At 42.0% G+C, this 23,332-nt stretch overlaps 1 protein-coding gene across 4 annotated transcripts in view; it reads left to right on the top strand.

Moving 5' to 3' along the window:
* SMURF1 (SMAD specific E3 ubiquitin protein ligase 1) overlaps positions 1 to 23,332 on the top strand; it is a 355,902-nt gene that overhangs the window by 200,844 nt on the left and 131,726 nt on the right. For all 4 annotated transcript variants that reach the window (XM_069210015.1, XM_069210017.1, XM_069210016.1 and 1 more), the window contains 2 exons: positions 12,397 to 12,595; positions 14,847 to 14,950. In XM_069210015.1, coding sequence (XP_069066116.1) covers positions 12,397 to 12,595; positions 14,847 to 14,950 — 303 coding nt within the window. The remainder of the gene's footprint in view (positions 1 to 12,396; positions 12,596 to 14,846; positions 14,951 to 23,332) is intronic.

Below are 23,332 nucleotides of genomic sequence, written 5' to 3'. Positions count from 1 at the left end.
ATATAAACAAAGCAGTGCATGCTAAGATTTTAAATATGTTTTAAAAACAAACTGTATGCACACTTAAAATCCTAGAACAGTATGGTTTGCTTTATACCTCACAGTTAACTTAGATCCTGGTTTAACATAATAAACCTGCCCATATATGCCAGGAAGACTTGCTTTGGAGCTTAAACACCGGGGAAGATTTCAGGAACCCTATCTTGAAGGACAGGCATTTTTAAAACGTTTTAGCAGTTTCCAATCAGAATGAACAGACCTGGAAGTGGAAAAACGTGGGACTATCAACTGATTTGTGAGAATTAATGGAATATTTTGTAAAGTTAGTATTTAGTATATCATTTTCAAAAGAGCGGTGGCAAAGGATCCCTTTACCTGCATTATGTTCAGTGGACATGTGCGCAGGAAGCAATGAGGATTGTTTTTATTTGTCATTTCACGAAGGTTAGGTTTTACTTAATGTGAGATAGAAGTTTTTTAGTAATCTGTGGGATTGGAAGCCAGTCCTTGTCATAATCCATACTGCAGTGATTTTAAACTATTTTGTAATTTTATCTATCATTTACTTTAAAGAAGGAATTGGTAAAGAGCGTTCCCAAACTAAAATGTACTCCAGATTCCGTAGCGGTTATCAGATGTTTGGACATGTTGTGTTTGAAGTCATTCGACTTTGGGGCAAACCTGCTCATGAAAGTAGGAAGCTTGTAGCATCGGTTGGGAGACCCAACCCTTGTGGGTATTTTCTTTTGCTTTATTGGTTGTATGACATTGTGTTTGCTACTAAACCTTAGTAAAATACATTGATAGCATTATGCAATGTAATAAGAACCAACAAGATGAAAGAATTGTATGTTGTGTATTATGTTTAGGCCCTATCACATATACTAACTACATTTTAAGCAATCTCCTGCAGATCTTGAGGAATTTGGTACTCATTCCACCATTATTTCCAGTCAGTCATAACTTCTCTTGACCCTCTTCAAAACTATGGTGCGCATAGACCCCACAATAGCTTCATTTAGATGTAAGAGACAATGCAGCCTCTCATGTATTATCTCCAGCAAAGTTGGCATACCTGCCATTTACCTTGAATGTGCATATCAGAAGCTCATAAGTACTCGTCTCACCAAGTATAGTGGCTTTCCAGCTGATTTGGTATCTAAAGGAACTTATTTCATTCATGCCATTCTTTAACCTTTTTGTGAATATCACTAAGAATCTGTAAGCCTTCATTGTGGCTTTTTGTTTGTAGTTTTGTTACAGTAACAAAAGCTAAAAGTCATTATCCATCAGGTTATCTCCAATATTTATAATAACAGATGTGGGATTCTATAAAACATTTTTGAAACTACTGTTTTTAATTTTGAATGTAATTAAAACAAAATGTTGAGCATAGGAATCAACTTTGTTTTTAAATGAGTCTGTTTAAGCCACCTCTATCTTAATAAATATTTGAATGAAAAGAACACTCTATGAACATTTGTAGCTCCCTGTTTTTATTCCTGATGATGAACTCTAAAGGCTCTAAGGGATATGTGCATGCTTACTCCAAATGAAAGGAAGCCAATGCAAGGGGAACCTCAAACTGCTAGTTTGAAAGTGCTGGTAAGCAGTGGATAAATGTCGCAAAGATTTAGATGCAGAGGTCAGTTACTGTAAACTGTTGATGGCACAAAGCAGAAGTCTTGAAGCTGGAAATTAAGAAGTGCAATAATCCCATGGAGGCAATAAGAAAAGAGAGTAGATCACAGCCAGACGTAGTGATGTCACAGGGAGCCATTGAACTTGATTTCTGGTTGTTCCTGAAAAATCTTGGCAGAGATCAAATTTCCAGAAGGCAAACGGAAGGAAAGGGTTACTGGCATGTAATCCTATTTCGCCTCATTGATAGTCTCTCAATTCATGAACTGGAAAATACATGTGCACAGTTCTGAAACATATTTTCAATTTTGACATACATTTTAACTGGTACATCTTCCTGATTTATTTTCAGCAATGGAAGCAATTTCTGGAACTCCTAAAATGATAGTGGCATTTTTAAATAGCAATGCTATTTCTTTTCTTTGTATCAGCCTAAACAAAGTGGATCTTTGTCCAGTTGTAGTTTTTCGGCAGTTAAAGAACACCTTAATATGCTAACTGAGGAACTAGACTTAAAAGATTTCTTGTTAGGTCCCAGCCACGCTGTAAACAATTCCTGTATGCCATATACAGTGAGATCCGGAAGCTTTCTCAAATGGAAGTCCCTGCGTGTTTAAGGCAAATAGAAAAGGAAAATTTGGAAAAGGCTTTAGCTGTTGTTGATAATGGCATGAATACTCAGTCCAACAGAATATGCTCCCTTAATAACAGTGTCATCTACAATTGACCTCATTCATAATGACGTGTCCTTTTTACACCAAGGACAAAGTCAACTGCGTTCAATCTTGCAGTTAGGTTGGACACTAGAGATGCTGAAAAACAGCCGCCTTCTATGGAAATACTTAAACAGTATTGACCTGTTTGCTGTTTTTAATTTATCCACGGAACAACAGATAGTGGCTGAAAAGGAAGCAACTTTCACCATTCTTAATTTAGAAAAATTTGAAAAGCTGCCTTTAACAGTTGCTGAAAGTCAGCCAACAATATGGCTCGTACGTGGTGTTATAAATTTGCCAGTTTCCACCTTTCGTTTCACAAAATGTTTAAAACATTTTGCTATGACCAGATACAAGTGTTGAGGAGATCGCTATATTAAAGAAGAGTGGGAGCTGCCTTTCAAGTTCAAGTGTCTGTACTGCGAAACAGAGGTCTTTCTCAGCGGAAGCGAATGTGAGACTACTGTTAGTCATTCAATGATTTGCAAACAGGTTTCCCTTCATGGCCTTTGCAATGCAGTGGTTGCAAATTTAGCCTGTTTCCTGAAGGGTACTCCCGTCCCTTTGATTTGTCCAGCATTTCATATACTTTTGAATGGAAGTTGTTGTCCTGAACGAATAGAGCTGTTGCGGTATGAGACCAGTAATTTCCCATGCAATTCAAGTCTCCAAGATTGTAACTTGTTGTTACATGCCCTATTAACCCCACACAAGAGTTAAAAGCAGCAGAAATGTGGCCTCACATTGATACTACTAATGTAAATGATGACAAACCTAGCAGACCAAAGGTGCTACTGTTCCAGAAACAAGTTGAATTGACATCGGCTAGAGATGTGTATGCTTTCCAGATAGCAAGATCAGCCGAGATACAATCCCTGTTAAATACCAACTTACCCAAGCACTTTGGAGAGCTGGTTTCCAAAATATTCAACGCTTCGAGCACCACAGGGTTTGTGCACTCCTTTAAGGCTGTTGGGTCTGGATTTGTTTCAGTCTTCCAGACTGCCTTCGGAGTCATTCCATCGTCTACCCATTCACTGTTTCAAGTGTGTTTCACAGCTTTCTGGTGACGTTGGCATTGATTAGCGGGATACTGCTGCTGCTCCCGATACGCAATGTTTGTGCCTTCTCAGCTAAGTAGAGTGATGGAGCTACTACTACCACCGCCCAGCTGTGCTGTGATTGCATGGAGCAGTTCTTTGGTGCTCCGTTGATGGATGAATTGGAGCGTGGTTTGCCACTGTCATTCCGACAAGTCTTAAGGTGTGTGCAGACAGTCTTTCATTGCATCTGGTGCCTCTTCGACCATCTACCTTCGGTGCGCCTTGATGTTCCGCCAGTACCTTCTGTGGACCAAGAGCTGCTAATGTTCCCAATGAAGGGTCATTCACAGTTGTGCCCCATGAGTCTGAGGCTGATTCACAAGGTCACTTATGAGCCACCATTGGTGAACTTTGGATAGTGCTGCCCTCGTAGGTAATCCTGCGCTTTAGGCTTCTGCTCCGTGAATCCATCTGCCAATCCTGTCTTCAATCTGACATCTGGCGATGTGGATTCATTCCTGGATGCCCTTCCTTTTGTTGACTTTGGAGACATTCTCCAGGAACATGACTATTGTTAGATAAATTTGACTATTGGCTTTATTCTAAAAAGTTATGCCAAAATTGCCTTTTTGATCAAATTATCTTTGGCCTGCTCTGCTTCTCATGGTCAACATTTCATCTATGTTTTAGCTAATTTTTACTAATTTTGTAATTAGATTTTAATAAAATTTCAATACAATTCCAGTCTGTTTTTAGTTCAGAGCATTTTAGCTTGGGCTCACGCACCTTTTCTGGCTTCATCATGGTGGCCTCACACTTGTTCGGCAATGGGGGGGGGTATAGTGGATCCTGATTAGTTTTAGGGGAATCAGCAGTTCGCTTAGCCTTCTGTCTTGCAGACCTGTGCCCCCGACACCTAGTAACTTGTAACCTACTTAGCCTGTTCTGTTTTAGTGCATTTATTCATTTCTCCCAAGATTGCTGTTATGTTTATAGTTAGGAAGATGTTTTGATTTCACGTTATCAGTGCCACTCTGTAAAGGTGTCACTTTCAGCGTCAAAGACAAGTGATATACGTAGTTATTCACATCATGTCCCTTTCCCACTTAAGTGTGAAGGAACATAATGTACCTTTGGATGGAATTGTATATATAATTGCCACCCCAAGCATGCCTTATCTATTGCTTGGGAACATACCTGTGTCAGGGACCCTACAAGATCTGAATAAATACATCTCACATAGACAAGATTGTCAAAGGGATTCCTACCAGATGCCATCAATGCTATCTATGCTACACCTCACCTTGATGCAGACCAAGCCTTCGTGTCCCCACAGAGTCTGATCTAGAGACCTCATTCCAAGGTAACAAGGGTTGGGGGGGCACTTCATGGACACAGTACTGGCAAATTAGGTTCATCACACCTAGCTCTCTTCAGGTTAGAGATTAGGTTCTACATGCTCGGTTATTAGGGCCTATTTTACATGTTATGTTTATTGCAAGATTGTAATCACGGCTCTCATTTTCATGATTATGCTTCTTGTACTATGCATTATCCTACTCATTGCAGCTCATGCATTTTACGGTAGATTGCAGTCTTGTTAATAAACCTATTGAAAACTTTACTGCATCTTTCATTGCCTGCCTGTGACTGAGACTACTTGTTCATGTGAGAAAAGGGTAAGCTCCGTTTAACCACAACTCCCCTGAGATGTCGTACTCTAGAGTCCATGCATAAAGAATGCCAGAAATCACCTTTTTACTCTTTGGGTTTTTGGTGAGGTACTACTTGTAAGCCAGGAAGGTTGGGCAGACAGTTGCGACTTGTAGTAGGATTGGCCTAGTCACCTACAAACAAAAAGTGCTGTCATCCCAAAACCAGCAGTCTCGCCTAGAGCAAGAGTCCATTACGGCACTATCCTGGGATGCAGATGATAGGTCCAAGTCTTCACCTGATCCAGTCAATCAGCCTTGTTCTAAGGAGTCAAACACAACTCTTCATATGAGTGGTCTCTGCCCTTGTCAGCCTGATGGGCCGAAACTTTCTCCAACCTCCCCTTTTGAGGTTGACCCTGGTTCAGACTTTGTGCAGATGGGTGTTGAGGGACACCCAAACAGCGTGTGAAGAGCCTTGCTGCAAGAAGCAATGTTGGAGACTAGTGTTCACTTTCACCATGAGCCCCCTTAAAAACCCTGGTTCAGCTTCTGACAGCTGTTGAGAGAAATGATTAAATGTGTTCTCTGGTTCTTCAGAGTTAGTTTGCACCTACTTTTCTGAAGAACATGAAGTTCCCCCTCGCAGTATGAACAACACTGAGTAAAGGACACTGCTATTTAGTATCATTCCTGCCTCTTGTGCCTTTACCAAGATTCTGGCCCTACTATTGGCCTTCCTGCATCCGTAGAAAACCCTCAGATTCCTGTAACTAGACCACTCGTTTGAAATGCATTGACTATGGTGCACAAGTAATTGTTTTTTTCTTAGTGAACCTGCCCAAATAATCTTTAATTCGTTTCTAAAGATTTCTGTTCATGGATGACTGGTTTTGGTGTTTGAGGCAGAGCGCTTCCTGGCTCCAGAAAAGCAATATTTCCAAAGGTTTAGCAGAACATTGGTGGGCCCCCTGCAAGGAATGGGAGGTTTCCTACTGCCCACTCCTATAACCACATGCTATACTTGTGAGGCACCACACTGCTCGAGGCTTGTCGGAGCCGAGCTATCCACAGGTTACAGAGACCGACTTGATCTGCCTTCAGACTTACTGAGCTTACCATGCATAAGAAACTGGACAGCCTTCCCTCTTAAAAAGACCATTCCAAAGGTTACACGAACAACCACATTTTGAATTCAGTCAGTCAGTGTATCCCTTGGGTGAAACAGGATGTGCAGACTCCGACCTTAAACATCAGAGATGTGCCCTTCCGGCAGTCGAAGGTCTTGTGCAGTAGAACTTATACAGCTTGGATCATCTAATACCTTAGATGCCTAAGATGGTGTAAGCCAGGAGTAGACAGAAAGGTAGAATGTAAGTTAGACTGCCCACTAACAAAGCTTTGGACTCTTTAACAATTTATTTTTTAGCACTAATTAATATATATGTCCACCCTTTCTTATTTTCCTTATTGGTTTATTCCTATTATTGTGGTGTAGCTTGTTGGATGGCCGTTCTGGTGAACATAACCGTTACTTGGCTGAACATTGATTTCCTTTTTTTTTTTATCATCATGGATTTCTTTATCCTGGTGTCTGAAAAGCAACACAATTCAATTGCATGGAGAATTATTTGGGATCTCTACTACACAGACTGAATATCACCTAGTCTTCTAGTGGCTGAAAACTATTTTTAGTATATTGCTCAAAGATCAGTGGATATGGTGAAACATGTTTGAGTTTCACTTGGGTAGAAAACCACGGCATCCATGACTTAATTGAAGAATATTCGTAATTGGTGGAGCAGGTTAAAAGCCGACCCGTAAGGTAACTGGACTGTTGCTTTTAAATCCAATATCCAAAGCAGTTTGTCAAGAGTTCTTTTCCCCCAGACATATTGCAGATGTTCAGGTTATCATGATGTTTACTCCTTACTTCCATTACTAACAGCTCTCACTTTCTTTTGAAAGTGAAGAACATGCCATAATAATGAAAACAGTTCATTTAATGTAACGCCAGTTACATGAGTACTTTCTCTCATTTTTGTTTTCTCCCAAAGGAGCCAGGATAATGGAAAAAACATTTGTAACCCGACCACCCTATTTGCATAGTAAACACAAACTGAAAGCTCAACTTTAACTGAGGTCTCCATCCTTTTCTGTATTTAAAGCTACTCATGTTGGTAAAAAAACATCCCAAACTGCTATTATCTTTATAGTTTTTTTTACTGACTACATCAGAAAAGATTACATTAGTGTCTATCACATGCAAGATTGCCAGCAGTGATCACTTGCAACAGGCCCAATCCCCAGCATTAACGTAAAAAATCTTTTCAGTGTGGATAGCCTCTACATTGGTAATACATAACTGCCAAGCTGCAATGCCCCTGGCACCAAATTATTATTAAGTCTCCCGAAACATTTAGTCTCAAATACACACCTTTTAATTTTGGTCTAGATATATTTATTCAACCAAACAAAAGCTTCATATTTATCAGGCTGGGTTGTAGACTGGGGAGCTCGTTGGAGAAGCCAGAGGGCTGTTAGTTGATTACAAGCTACACGTTGGATAAGCATAGTTTAGCCTCTTAAAAGATTAGTACCGTTTTGGCTTTTTTTGAGGTTGTGTGACTGAAAAACAGTTGCTTGCAAATTATTATTATTATTTTTTTTTGTTTGTTTTTACAAAAGTAGAAAACACTGGAATGAAGATAACCTTGGCGCAGAAATAATGTTACAGGAAAGTAATGCGCTGCACACTTCTGCCATAAAGTGTTGGGTCCGGAGTGGTGCAAGTTGTTTGTCTTCGCAGAAGCATTTCGAGTCATGGAATTGAGTGACTCCTCTGCTTGATGATATTGTGCCTGGGCATCGACTCTGTAGGCTCACATCGATTCGATTTTTCTCTCAACCTTTACCTATTCTGACGGTGTTGTCTTCGCTTGGGCTTTCTTCATCTTAGTGCTGTCCTGGGTTTGTCAGGTCGGGCACCAACTGCCTGTTCTTCGGGGTGCCAGTTTCTGTTTTGGACTTCCTTCCTTCAAAGGAAATTCTTCCCTGATGGAACAGACTCTATACTGCTTCTGCCCTCTGTGCCACACCAAATTTCCATACACTGACCAGCATCTTGTGTGCAACCTCTTTTTCCTGGATCATCAAGAAGCAGACTGCGATGCATGTAAGTCCTTCAGTTTCAAGAAAGCTCTTTGGGAGAGAAGAGAACATCAGGTGGAAATGGCCCACCAGACGACACCCCAGATATCTTCGATCTCTTTCTCCTCTGACCGAGAGATCGTCTTGTTTTCGATCCTAGCCTCTGCACCGAGCTGACAACCGTCAGCCTCCATGTAGGTGCTGACCAAACCGCACAGACTGAAATCTTCAGCACCAAAACCATCAGAGCCAAAATCCTTGGAACAAAGAGACCAGGCCAGTTTTCTATCATCTCTTCTTCAGTGGATGCCATCTTGGAAACCATGGGTGCTAGACAGCGCTGTCTCCAAATTCAAGATGGTACTGGCAGGATTATTGCCACACCTTCCTCTCCTATTCCCTTCAAAAGGAAGCTCTCTTTCCAGGAAGCTTTGGATGTTACTCTACCAGGCAACAAGAGGAACCACCTCTTCCTCCACCTGTGCCTACTTCACATTTTCCCACTTCACCACCACTGGGAGATTACACATCCCAGGGTTCTCCTTTGGTCTCCACGGGGGGGGGGGAAATTAGGAGGGGTTCAAGATGACACAGACCCTTGGGACGCCTATGCTCCTGACCATATTGCCCCTAATGACTCCGACATCTATATTTGCCTATGCTTTTTCACTCTCATTCCATTTCTGGTTTGAAAGACCAGACAAACATCTTTCACCATGATCATTGTGGCTTCCACCTGGGCACATCAGCCTTGGTTCACCACACTACTAGATCTTTCAGTAATCCCACACGAGAAGCTGTCTAACAAATGGAACTTTCTCACCCAGAACCACGGAAAGGTCAGGCATCCAGACCCCAAGTCACTCAACCTTCTGATATGCCTCCTGAAGTCAGTTTGGCTACTTGGACTTGCTAGCAGAACGCATGGACATTCTCAGAGACACCTAAACCCATTACTAGAGCCTATTATGCTGCAAAGTAGAAATGCTTTGTTTGCTGCTGCCAATCTAAATAAATCCAATGGAAGCCACAGTATAAAAAAATGGTTTGATATCTGCTCCACTTGCAGAAAGCAAATCTTGCCTGCACTTACATTCATCTATATCTCTCAGCTATAGCTGCATATCTGCAAAACAGACAATAATATATATTTAGAATTCCTGTCAAAGGCTTTTATGGAAGGATCAGATGTGTCATTCACCCAGGGCACCCTCCCACCCCCTTCCAGGAACCTTAGCATTGTCTTCATAAGTCTCATGGGTCCACCGTTTGAACCAGTTCACTCATCTCCACTTCAGTTTCTTTCGTGGAAAGTCTGTTTCCTAGTTGCCATCACTTCACTCAGGCATGTTAGTGAGCTCCAGGCACACACCTTGAAAAACATTTCTTCCAAATTTATAGGAATAATCCCAAATTCCTTCCTAAAGTGTTTTCACAATTTCACATTAACCAGTCCATTGAACTACCAATCTCCTTTCCGCAACCAGACTCTGTGGCAGAAAGGCACTTCACAAAAGAGCACTTGTGTACTATATTGATAGAGCCAAAGACTTTAGGAAAACATAGCAACGATATAGGTTTTTCAGCACCTTATAAAGGTAACCCAATATCCAAATCGGGCATTGCCAGATGGATAGTCAAATGTATACAGACTTGCAATGCTAAAGCTGATAGGCATTTGCCTGTTACCCCAAGAGCACACTACTAGGAAAAAGGGTGCTACTATAGCTTTTTAGGCTGGCTGACCTATGTAAGGCAGCTACATGGTTCACACCACGTACTTTCATAAAAACACTACTGTCTATGTACTAACACATCACCAGACTTATGTAGGTCAGGCTGTGCTACGTACACTTTTCCAATCTACTGCAACTCCTACAGGCTACCCGAAGCTTCTAAGGATGGACTGCTTTACAGTTTGTACAGAGCATGTGTATCTACAGCTACACATGCCATCAAACGGAAAATGCTTGTTTCCTAGTAAGCACCTGTTCGTGGCATGTTGTGATGTAGATTCTCATGTGTCCTCCCTCCTTCCTGGACACCTGTGGCCATTGCGGTTATTTTATACTTGTAAATACATATGTACAAATGTATATACATTTTGAAAGGACTTCTTTTTTTATTCACAACTACGTACAATCCCTCTCATTGCAGTGGAACGGATGTGTGATTTCAGTCTACAAGATCAGAAGAGGCCTGTTGTGTGGTTTCTGTATCAGAGCCACAGTCAAGAAGGAACTGTACAACTGTTTTTAACTTCTGTAGTCTATGGAAATCTGTAGCATTGTACTATTTAGAGAAGTGGACAACTGGAGGATTTTCTGTTAGGTAAACCTTCATTGAACTCTCCAGGCTAATTATTTTCTTTTGATGCCCTTAAAGCAGAAAGTGACATGACACTTCAGTTTTGATAAATGGCATACAATTCACTTCAAAATGTCTGCCAACAAAATACCAGAGCTGCTTGGTTCCCTGGCTCTGTCCATAGAATTTCTTAGGCATGCTTTGGCTCCCTTGCCATTTCTTCAAGACTACAATGTGATATCAACCAGAAGCAAAAACCTCCCTTTCCAGTCCGAGTAGTGAGGTAACCTAGAGTGGTAAGTAATTTTGGAGGTGTCTAGAAGGTCCAGCTACTTGTACTCACAAAGGGTTTTATTTTTCACTGGAGATCCTAAAACGTAGCATGTTGCAACTTAAAGGTTGCCATAGGGTACACCTTTGCACATTTTACTCCTTCGTAAAAAGGAAAACAAATTAATGAGCAAAATAGAGACCTAATAACCTGTATTTGTAAAGCACAAATCGGCACATAGGTTTATTGGTGATGAACAGTAGTTTCTTACCCAGCTTGTTCATACTCTTCAGCAGGAGGAAAGGCAGTGATGACATGCTGGGTCAAAGACAGATCCTTGCAGTGTGCCATAAGGCCTTAGCTATTCTGTTCAATCTTCCCAGCATGATGGTTGTGAGTTAAATTCTCATAGCTACATTTGTGTGAAGTAGCAGGTTGTGTTTGAGATCCAGAAAGTGGAACTGAACCGTTTATCCTTTAGGGAACAGTAAATAGAGCTCTGTTTCAATATGTTAAACAATGCCAGAAAAAAAAAAAATATTGTATCTGATCTCAGAATCTGTTGTGATGTGTGGTGAAGGGGTATATTGAATGTTCTTCTTTTCACACCCCCCACCACCCCCCCCCCAAAAAAAAATCTTCTACTTTGTAAAAAAAAAAATGATGGTTGTGTATGTTCAGTTTCACAAGACTTCAAGTATAGAAGTCAGTCTTTTATTGTCTACTAAATAGATGAAGCCTATTTGGGAGTGTTATGTGTTTGAGGGGAGGCAAACATTTGCAAAATGGCCCTAAATATGTTTTAATTGTTTAAACCACAATCAAGCGCTACCACTTTGTCACTCCCACACAGACTACCAGTTTATGCAAAGAGTTTTGAAGTGAAAGGAAGGAAAGGTTGCAACAGTATCCCATGCTCTCTGTTGAACAAGCTGGACAAACTATTCTGTTTTTGTTGGTGGTTACAACTTGCAGATCTGATGCTATAATGTTCCTCATATTACCTTCAATTTCTGGTGAGCTCAGAATTTGCAAGATGAAGTGGATGGGCAGCATTGTAGTGCCTGATGGATCTTTCTCACTTTGGTACCTCCCTTGTAACCAAGTGCTCCCAGAATACTAAAAACACTCATGGAATAGGAAATCATGGATTTATTCTGTTTAATGGTGCCTCTCCACATTCTAAGTTCTACCAGTGTAAACATTTGGTCAGCAATATATTTAATTATTTATTTTGTCTCCTGTGATATCATCTATCCTAACCCTCTTCCCCTCCCTCCCACCCCTTTCCCCTCCCTCCCCAGAGTGGCCCAGTCAGGGAGTTGACAATTCAAGGCAGCAGCGGTAACAATTACTCTGCTTTCCTGAGGTAAAGGAACCCTCAGTGGAGGGCAGAATAGCCAAGCCCTTTACAACACCTCTCTGATTCCAACACTTCATGGCTTAAGCAGAGCCTCTCTCAAGATGGTTAAAAGCTTGTGTAAGTTTATTTATCAAAATGAGTAAAGGCCAATTATTTGCAGTGGCCAGAAGTATACCAAAAACATGTCATTCATAACTGAAATCTTCCAACTTAAATGTGATCCTTTTTAACATTATTTATACTATGTTCACAGCAATCAGTCACAGTTAAAGGAACCCAGCCAGTCTGTGCACATGCAAACAGAGGGGTCATTAGAAGATGAAGAATTGCCAGCACAGAGATACGAACGGGATTTAGTACAGAAACTCAAAGTCTTAAGACACGAACTTTCACTACAGCAGCCACAAGCTGGGCATTGTCGCATTGAAGTATCTAGAGAAGAAATCTTTGAGGTATGTTTGTGATCCGAATGTGTTTGAAAATGTCATGAAATCACATTCAACCTGATTTCCTCACTAAGCGGTGGCTGCAGTCCTACCAAGTCACCAAAATATTTATATTTGCATGTCGTTTTTAACTTCTAAAGTTCTGGAAATTAATTCCTGACAGATATGTATGGAGTTCGCAGGCTGCATACCCTTGGTCACTGGGTGAACTCTTAAAATGAGCTTTCTCATTTTTCTCCTTCAAACTTGATGCACCTCAAACAAGTTTTAAGAAAGGAAATGTAAACACAAATTATTTGCGTAGCCCACCTCTCCTGTTACAACCCCCTGGGCACCTTATGCCACCTTTGTCCCTTTGACTTGTGACTCATGAGGGCTGCCTCCTTGACTGGTGACTATGAAACTTATTGATAGCAATGTCTAGTTCTACTCTGAAGAATGTTTGCAACATGAGATAATTGTGTGTCCAGTGGTATTATGAAAGGACCGACAGAACACAACCATTTCAAGCTGGGTAGTGCACAAGTAAGCTGTAGAAATAAGAATAATGTAGAAACTAGAAAAATGAGATTTAAAAATCACATTCTATGTATTTGATCTGAATGCACTTGATTTACAGTCTTCAGCGTCAAAATGTGAACCCTCACATGTTCAGGACTGGTTAATGGACCTTTATGTTCTTAAGAACTAATGTAGTACATCTTTGTAGCCTCTTCTTTGGCACATAAGAAAGGTATATTACTCCCCTTGGACAAAAAGAGTTGTGTTTATAGAGCCTGATAGAGATCATTAACAGTGTCTAATGGGTTAATCAATGTGAAATGTGCTTATTGTTGTGGTCACTTATTTGGGATTGGCTTGAAATTAGGACTGGTTTTTCTACTGTGTATATATAAATACTGTGAGCCATCAGTATGAGTATTTCTTGTGTCTTAAGATGTATTTCAAATAACTCTGAAACGCTTCACTCCTGTGAATGGGCTCACCTGTACATGCAGCCTGAATCCAATTTTACATATTCTGAGTACTTTTATTTGAACCCGTTTATCAGACTTTTACATGCAGTTACATGTATTCTGCATGTATATGTGTGATTAAGACAGACTTTTTGAGTTCTATTTTTTTTAATCCTAAATCATGACCTAGTACACCTGTTCACCCAAAAGGTTCGCTATCTGATTTTTGCCTCTTGTGGGCAGTTTTCCAGGTTTTGTGCATGCATGTCCTTACAAAAATGGTGCATAGTAGATGGGGATTGCTCTGCGATTGTATCATAGAAATGATTATTATTTCAAGCTGTGCTGCTAGTTACCAATAGCAAACCTATGTGGAAAATTCGGGTTTTACAAATAATGTTTTGGGTAGTGTTTTAATTCCTACTGTAATATCTAGAATGCAGTGGGCCTTTTAAGGTAAGTCAAGAATGTCATCTGCAGTTTCTTCTAGTATAACCTTCATAACCTTCATTAGGATAGAGCCTCAGCATATAGCTTGAAGGGACATATTTAACTGACCTGACATTTAAGAGGATGTTCCATGTTTGGATGTGCAATCTTTCAAAATGCTAAGTATTTGTATTTAAATCCTGGGTGCATCCACTGTCCGATAATGATACTATTTCCTGGTACATTCAAGAGTCTGAGGTATCATTTGGTTCTAAGAATGTATGTGATCTCCTTATTGTCAATCTACTTCCTAATTCTTTAGCCCTTGACAGTTGTCATCCCATCTGAGTTTTCCAATATGTCTTAAACTACAGTTAGAGTTGAAATAAATAAGAATGAGGCAAAGCGATAGTTTGATGGAAGGAATTTCACGTTATTGTCCTCCGCAGCATGAGATGTTTACTGAGCACCCCCCCCCCCCCCCACACACACACCCACACAAAAAAAATCCATATTGTGTATGAGTTGCTTTGTAGTTGCTTACTTAGTAGACCTAAGGTTTATGCATGCTCAACTAATTAGGCAATAAAAGGATAATTCCATCTAAGATCCCTCTGAGGGGTCGCATTTTGCTCTCCCAAATAAGAGATCTTCAAGCTATGACTCATATAGAATATTGTTTTTTAGTATGTTATCTTTACCTTTGTTTTAATTTGTGTCAATTCACTGAATATTTGAGCTAGTTCAAGTCTCAAGTAAATTGTTCTCTATTATCCTGTTCTTTTCTTATTTTCTTTCGCTGATCACCATTCCCTTGCCCCCTCCACCCCCCACCCCTTCAACTGACTGAATTTGAAACCTTTTTCTTGTAGGAGTCCTATCGACAGGTCATGAAGATGAGGCCAAAAGATCTTAAAAAACGTCTCATGGTCAAATTTCGAGGAGAGGAAGGACTTGACTATGGTGGGGTTGCAAGGTGAGTTGGGTTTCTCTTTTGCACTCCGTTACTTTAGAACCATGCAACTTTAATGCCGTTTGGAGTAATAATGGAATGGGGGAAGGCAAAAACTCAGATGCGCAGTACAGTAGAAACATTCTTCTAAATCTGCTTTCAGCTTCCCCTGAATAGCAGCACATGCATAGTGGGCATGTATGAAAGTCCTCACTGAGATGTGTGCTGGCCTTGCTTGTTGAACTGCTTTGAAAACTGTTACTCTTTCCTTGGCTCTACTCTATTTGTATGATCTACATCTTAAGTTTGTTCTGGAACGTTTGGGGCAAAAAGTGAGTGTGTATGAAATAACATACATCCACCTTTTGCTCGTACTTGCATTATTTGAAGTAAACAATTATTAGTGTTGCCTTGGAGATCTTTTTTTTTTGTTTTATAAATACCAGAATAGGCAGCCTATGTACTATGACTTAAATTGTCAATTTAATCATCTTATTGAAAGCCTAGCAGTCAATGTTATTTAGAGTTTTTTGAAGTGATATACAAAGCACTTTGTTTAATTCTGACTGTTTGGAATAACGTTAGAATGTTAGATGGGGATTTTAGTTCCCATAAAACAAGCTACTGAAAAGTGTCAAAAAGAACAAAGGACAAGACTTTGAAGATAAAAAAAAATAAAAAAAAAACATTTACAAGTATAGCAGGAAATTACAAAACTAGTGGCTCCCAAAAACTCACCTTGCAAATCTCCCCCTCACCTTCATTAAGTTTAAAATTGCTGTTAGCAGCAAAACTCGCACCCAAAATATTGCAGACCCTTGTAATGTTTGTTCAATAGGTAACAGTGCCATACCAGTCATTGTATTGTATTGTAATCGTATGTTCGATGGCATCTGTCGCTGTAGATACGCATGTTCTGCAATAGCTCGCCATCTGGTGTTGGGCCGGAGTGTTACAAGTTGTTTTTCTTCGAAGAAGTCTTTCGAGTCACGGGACCGAGTGACTCCTCCTTTTGTCTCCATTGCGCATGGGCGTCGACTCCATCTTCGATTGTTTTTTTTCCGCCATCGGGTTCGGACGTGTTCCTGTCGCTCCGAGTTTCGGAACGGAAAATTAGCTAATTTCGGAAGATTTTCGTCGGTATTGTTGCGTTCGGGATCGGCGTACTTAGATTCCACACCGCATCGAAGATCGAAGAGCTCCGGTGCCCTTCGGGGTAGTTTTTCGATCCCCCGTCGGGGCCTGGTCGGCCCGACCGCGTGCTGAAGAACGCCGATGGAACGGACCCCGTTCCGTTTCTGCCCCAAATGCCACAATAAATACCCCTACACAGACCAACACTTGGTCTGCAACCTGTGCCTGTCACCTGAGCACAGCGAAGACACCTGCGAGGCCTGTCGTGCGTTCCGGTCCCGAAAAACACTCCGAGACCGTCGAGCCAGAAGACTTCAGATGGCGTCCGCACCGACAGCCCAACGGGAGTTCGAGGAACAAGAAGAGGAAGGTACCTTCTCGATCCAAGACTCAGACTCCGAAGGATTCGACGATACACAAACCGTGAGTAAAACGTCGAAAACCACACAGAGAAACATTTACAAGGCCCAGGGGACGCCACTGCCATCCGGCCATGGCTCCACCCATAAATTCGGTGACCGACCGTCGGCACCGAAAAAGGCCCAAACAGTGCAGAGGTCGTCCGACTCCGGTCGAGACACCGGCACGCAGCCTTCTCGGGACCGAGAAAGTGCTGGAGACAAGCCTCGACACCGAGATGCCGGTGTGGACACGGCTCGACGCCGAGACAGCGGCACCGAAGCAGATCGACGCCGAGAGGTTTCGGCCCCGAAAAAGAAAAAAGTCACCTCGGAGCCGAAAAAACACGCAGACAGGGTTTCGATGCCGAAACAAACTGCAAGCGACCCAGCTTCAGGCTCTTATACAGAAGAGCACTCGCTAACCTCCCAAATGCAAAAGCATAGGTTTGAGGAAGAGCTACAAGCAACTGATGTGGACCATACGCAAAAGCGTATCTTCATACAGCAGGGGACAGGAAAAATAAGCACCCTTCCCCCCATTAGGAGAAAGAGAAGGTTGGAGTTCCAGACTGAACAGACACCACAACCAAAAGTGGTGAAAAGAGTTACCCCACCACCCTCTCCTCCGCCCGTGATTAACGTCTCACCAGCACAAACTCCATCACACTCCCCAGCTCACACCACCATGAGCCAGGGTGACCAAGATCAGGACGCATGGGACCTATACGACGCCCCAGTGTCAGATAACAGTCCGGAGGCATACCCTACGAAGCCATCTCCACCAGAAGACAGCACCGCGTATTCTCAAGTGGTGGCTAGAGCAGCACAATTTCACAACGTAAGCCTCCACTCAGAACAGGTCGAGGATGATTTTTTATTCAACACACTCTCCTCCACCCACAGCTCATACCAAAGCCTGCCTATGCTCCCTGGTATGCTCCGGCACGCAAAAGACATCTTTAAGGAGCCGGTCAAAAGTAGGGCAATCACACCAAGGGTGGAAAAAAAGTATAAGGCGCCTCCTACAGACCCGGTTTTCATCACTACACAGCTGCCACCAGACTCTGTCGTTGTAGGAGCAGCTAGGAAAAGGGCCAACTCTCACACATCTGGAGATGCACCACCCCCAGATAAAGAAAGCCGCAAGTTCGATGCAGCTGGTAAAAGAGTCGCAGCACAAGCTGCAAACCAGTGGCGCATCGCGAACTCCCAGGCACTACTTGCGCACTATGACAGAGCCCACTGGGACGAGATGCAACATCTCATTGAACATCTGCCCAAGGACTTACAAAATAGGGCAAAACAAGTGGTTGAGGAGGGACAGACCATTTCCAACAACCAGATCCGCTCCTCCATGGACGCTGCAGATACAGCTGCACGGACAATTAATACATCTGTAACTATCAGAAGGCATGCATGGCTCCGAACGTCTGGATTTAAACCAGAGATTCAACAAGCAGTTCTCAATATGCCTTTTAATGAAAAAGAACTGTTCGGTCCAGAAGTGGACACAGCGATTGAGAAACTCAAAAAAGATACGGACACTGCCAAAGCCATGGGCGCACTCTACTCCCCGCAGAGCAGAGGGAATTACAGCACATTCCGTAAAACGCCCTTTCGAGGGGGGTTTCGGGGTCAGAGCACACAAGCCAGCACCTCACAAGCAACACCGTCCAGTTACCAGGGACAGTATAGAGGAGGTTTTCGGGGACAATATAGAGGAGGGCAATTCCCTAGAAATAGAGGAAGATTTCAGAGCCCCAAAACCCCTACTACTAAACAGTGACTCACATGTCACTCACCCCCTCCACACAACACCAGTGGGGGGAAGAATAGGTCATTATTACAAAGCATGGGAGGAAATCACTACAGACACTTGGGTTCTAGCAATTATCCAACATGGTTATTGCATAGAATTTCTACAATTCCCTCCAAACATACCACCAAAAGCACAAAATTTAACAACACACCATTCCAATCTCCTGGAGATAGAAGTGCAGGCACTATTGCAAAAGAATGCAATCAAATTAGTGCCAAACACACAAATAAACACAGGAGTTTACTCACTGTACTTTCTGATACCAAAGAAGGACAAAACGCTGAGACCAATCCTAGACCTCAGAGTAGTGAACACTTTCATCAAATCAGACCACTTCCACATGGTCACACTACAAGAAGTATTGCCATTGCTAAAACTACACGACTACATGGCAACTTTAGACCTCAAGGATGCTTATTTCCATATACCAATACACCCATCGCACAGGAAATACCTAAGGTTTGTATTCAAAGGAATACATTACCAATTCAAGGTACTGCCTTTCGGATTAACAACCGCACCAAGAGTCTTTACCAAATGTCTAGCGGTAGTCGCTGCACACATAAGAAGGCAGCAAATACATGTGTTCCCATATTTGGACGACTGGCTAATCAAGGCCCATTCGTTCATAGAGTGCTCAAATCACACAAATCAGATCATACAAACCCTCTTCAAACTCGGGTTCACCGTCAACTTTACAAAATCCAACATTCTGCCGCGCAAGGTACAACAATACCTAGGAGCCATAATAGACACATCAAAGGGAGTAGCCACTCCAAGTCCACAAAGAATTCTAAATTTCAACACCATCATACAACGCATGTATCCAACACAAAAGATACAAGCAAAGATGGTATTACAACTCCTAGGCATGATGTCTTCATGCATAGCCATTGTCCCAAACGCAAGACTGCACATGAGGCCCTTACAACAATGCCTAGCATCACAGTGGTCTCAAGCACAGGGTCACCTTCTAGATCTGGTGTTAATAGACCGCCAAACTTACCTCTCGCTTCTGTGGTGGAACAACATAAATTTAAACAAGGGGCGGCCTTTCCAAGACCCAGTGCCACAATACGTAATAACAACAGATGCTTCCATGACAGGGTGGGGAGCACACCTCGATCAACACAGCATACAAGGACAATGGAACGTACATCAAACAAAACTGCATATCAATCACCTAGAACTTCTAGCGGTTTTTCAAGCACTAAAAGCTTTCCAACCAATAATAGTTCACAAATACATTCTCGTCAAAACAGACAACATGACAACAATGTATTATCTAAACAAGCAGGGGGGGACGCACTCCACGCAGTTAAGCCTGCTAGCACAAAAGATTTGGCGTTGGGCAATTCACAACCAAATTCGCCTAATAGCACAATTTATACCAGGGATCCAAAATCAACTCGCAGACAATCTCTCTCGAGATCACCAACAGGTCCACGAATGGGAAATTCACCCCCAAATTCTGAACACTTATTTCAAACTCTGGGGAACACCTCAGATAGACTTGTTTGCGACAAGGGAGAACGCAAGATGCCAAAACTTCGCATCCAGATACCCACACGAACAATCCCAAGGCAATGCCCTATGGATGAACTGGTCAGGGATATTTGCTTACGCTTTTCCTCCTCTCCCTCTCCTTCCTTACCTGGTAAACAAACTCAGTCAAAGCAAACTCAAACTCATATTGATAGCACCAACTTGGGCAAGGCAACCCTGGTACACAACGCTGCTAGACCTATCAGTGGTACCCTGCATCAAATTGCCCAACAGGCCAGATCTGTTGACACAGCACAACCAAAAGATCAGACACCCAGATCCAGCATCGCTGAATCTAGCAATCTGGCTCCTGAAATCCTAGAATTCGGGCACTTACAACTTACCCAAGAATGTATGGAAGTCATAAAACAAGCCAGAAGGCCATCCACCAGGCACTGCTATGCAAGTAAATGGAAGAGGTTTGTTTGCTACTGCCATATTAATCAAATACAACCATTACACACAACTCCAGAACATGTAGTGGGTTACTTGCTTCACTTACAAAAATCTAACCTGGCTTTCTCTTCCATTAAAATACACCTTGCAGCAATATCTGCATACCTGCAGACTACCTATTCAACTTCCCTATATAAGATACCAGTCATTAAAGCATTCATGGAGGGCCTTAGGAGAATTATACCACCAAGAACACCACCTGTTCCTTCATGGAACCTAAATGTTGTCCTAACTAGACTTATGGGTCCACCTTTTGAACCCATGCACTCCTGCGACATACAGTTCCTAACCTGGAAGGTGGCATTTCTCATCGCCATTACTTCCCTAAGAAGAGTAAGCGAGATTCAGGCGTTTACCATACAGGAACCTTTTATACAACTACACAAAAATAGTCGTCCTAAGGACCAATCCTAAATTTTTGCCAAAGGTTATTTCACCGTTCCATCTAAATCAAACAGTGGAACTTCCAGTGTTTTTTCCACAGCCAGATACCGTAGCTGAAAGGGCACTACATACATTAGATGTCAAAAGAGCATTGATGTATTACATTGACAGAACAAAAAACATCAGAAAGACTAAACAACTATTTATTGCATTTCAAAAACCTCATGCAGGAAACCCAATATCAAAACAAGGTATAGCCAGATGGATAGTTAAATGCATCCAAATCTGCTACCTTAAAGCTAAACGACAGCTGCCCATTACACCAAGGGCACACTCAACCAGAAAGAAAGGTGCTACCATGGCCTTTCTAGGAAACATCCCAATGCAAGAAATATGTAAGGCAGCCACATGGTCTACGCCTCACACATTCACCAAGCACTACTGTGTACACGTGTTAGCCGCACAACAAGCCACAGTAGGTCAAGCCGTATTAAGAACATTATTTCAGACTACTTCCACTCCTACAGGCTGATCCACCGCTTTTGGGGAAATAACTGCTTACTAGTCTATGCAGAACATGCGTATCTACAGCGACAGATGCCATCGAACTGAAAATGTCACTTACCCAGTGTACATCTGTTCGTGGCATCAGTCGCAGTAGATTCGCATGTGCCCACCCGCCTCCCCGGGAGCCTGTAGCAGTTTGGAAGTTACCTTCAATTATTTATATATGTATCATCTCAACCTTAAATAGGTGCATACTTAGTCACTCCATTGCATGGGCACTATTACTACAATTCAACTCCTACCTCACCCTCTGCGGGGAAAAACAATCGAAGATGGAGTCGAAGCCCATGCGCAATGGAGACAAAAGGAGGAGTCACTCGGTCCCGTGACTCGAAAGACTTCTTCGAAGAAAAACAACTTGTAACACTCCGGCCCAACACCAGATGGCGAGCTATTGCAGAACATGCGAATCTACTGCGACTGATGCCACGAACAGATGTACACTGGGTAAGTGACATTTTCATTATATAGCGCTTACTACCCCTGACGAGGCGTCGAATCGCTTTTCGATGAGTAGCGTGCTACTCCGGAACCCAACAAAAATTTGTGATTGATTAGTATCGTTAAATAATGGGTACAGTTTTAGTATTATTATGAGTTAATTTGAGCCGCGGATATGAGAGTTTGTTAGTTAGATTGACTGGAGTAATGGAGGGGTGGCGGAGGAAAGAAATCCAGAAGTGTTAATTGGGAGTATATCCTTCATTTACTCAACCCAAAGGCTTGGGATGAGTAAAGGGGGGCGGAGGGGGAAGAGTATGTGGAAGGGTTAGGGAGAGCATAGTAGCAGGGTGAGATGAATGCAGGATAATTTAGTAGGGTTGTGTGGGAGGTCAGAGGTAGAGTGAGGTTTGGTGAGTTAGATGTGGAAGTGGAGGGAAGAGCTTAGGCAGAGATATTTAGGAGATGAAAGTAGTAGAAGGGATTTGGGATGAGTCAGAGTGGGAATGGAAGATAGTTTGATAGAGACATGACATAAGAGTGATGAGTAGATAAGTGTGATAAGATGAGAGCAGGAATTCATAGATATCTAGTATAACAACCCACCCAGGAGCCATGCAATGATCCATGAACATGCCAAGCACAGAAACAACATAAAATATATATATATATATATATATATATATATATATATACACACACACACACACACTACATAATTAAAATCATGGGTAAAAAATACTTAGACAGGTTTAAAGAGTGTGTGTGTATTTTATTGTTATGACATAGTAGCAATACATATTTTCCAAAGAATCTATAAATAAATAGAAATATACATATAATCTGAAAAAAAAAATTTTTATCCACATAGGCATATGCAGTTCATAGTTGTTTGAAAAAGGTGGTTATGAAGGAAAGAGCCAACTCTTGAGTAGTTTTCTGAAGACAAGAAAGTTATCTGTGGCTCTTATACTTGGGGGTAATGAATTCCATAGTTTGGCTGCTTGGACGGAGAAGGATGTACCACCTATAGTCTTTTTCTTGTATGGTGGTGTTCTAAGGCTGGGTGCCAATCTTGAGCGGAGGGTTCTCTGTTGGATGTATTTGGTAATTTTCTGTCTGATAAAAAGCGGTCCTGTTCCATGTATAGCTTTGTGGGTGATACAAAGCAGCTTGAAAGTGCATCTTCTGGCAACGGGTAACCAGTGTAGTGCTCAAGGCAGGGGAGATGTGGGCTTGCGGCTTTATATGTAGTAGTAGCCTGGCTGCGGAATTCTGGATACGTTGTAGTTTTTTCATAACAGATAGAGATGATCCATGGTAGAGGCTATTGGCATAATCCAGTTTGGATAGTACAAGCGAGATAGTAGCTTGCACCTTGTGTGGAAATCCGAGGTGGGGGAAGATGCGTCGTAAAGTCTTTAAGGTGATGAAGCTTGTGCGTGCTAATTTGTCTACTTGGGCATTCATAGTTAACTTGGAATCCATGGTGATTCCTAGGTTTATAACTTCCTTGGATAATTGAGGAGGTGGTCCGAGATCGTCAGGCTAGACGCACAGAGGGTCATAATTTTTCCAGTCACCACATATGAGTATTTCTGTTTTGGAGGTATTTAGTTTGAGATGGCTCCAGGTCATCCACTGATCAACAGCTCTGAG

The sequence above is a fragment of the Pleurodeles waltl genome, chromosome 10, assembly GCF_031143425.1.
Source record: "Pleurodeles waltl isolate 20211129_DDA chromosome 10, aPleWal1.hap1.20221129, whole genome shotgun sequence".
In the NCBI taxonomy this organism is placed as follows: domain Eukaryota; kingdom Metazoa; phylum Chordata; class Amphibia; order Caudata; family Salamandridae; genus Pleurodeles; species Pleurodeles waltl.
The sequence above is the reverse complement of the archived record's forward strand: the minus strand, read 5'-3'. Positions and strand labels throughout refer to the sequence as shown.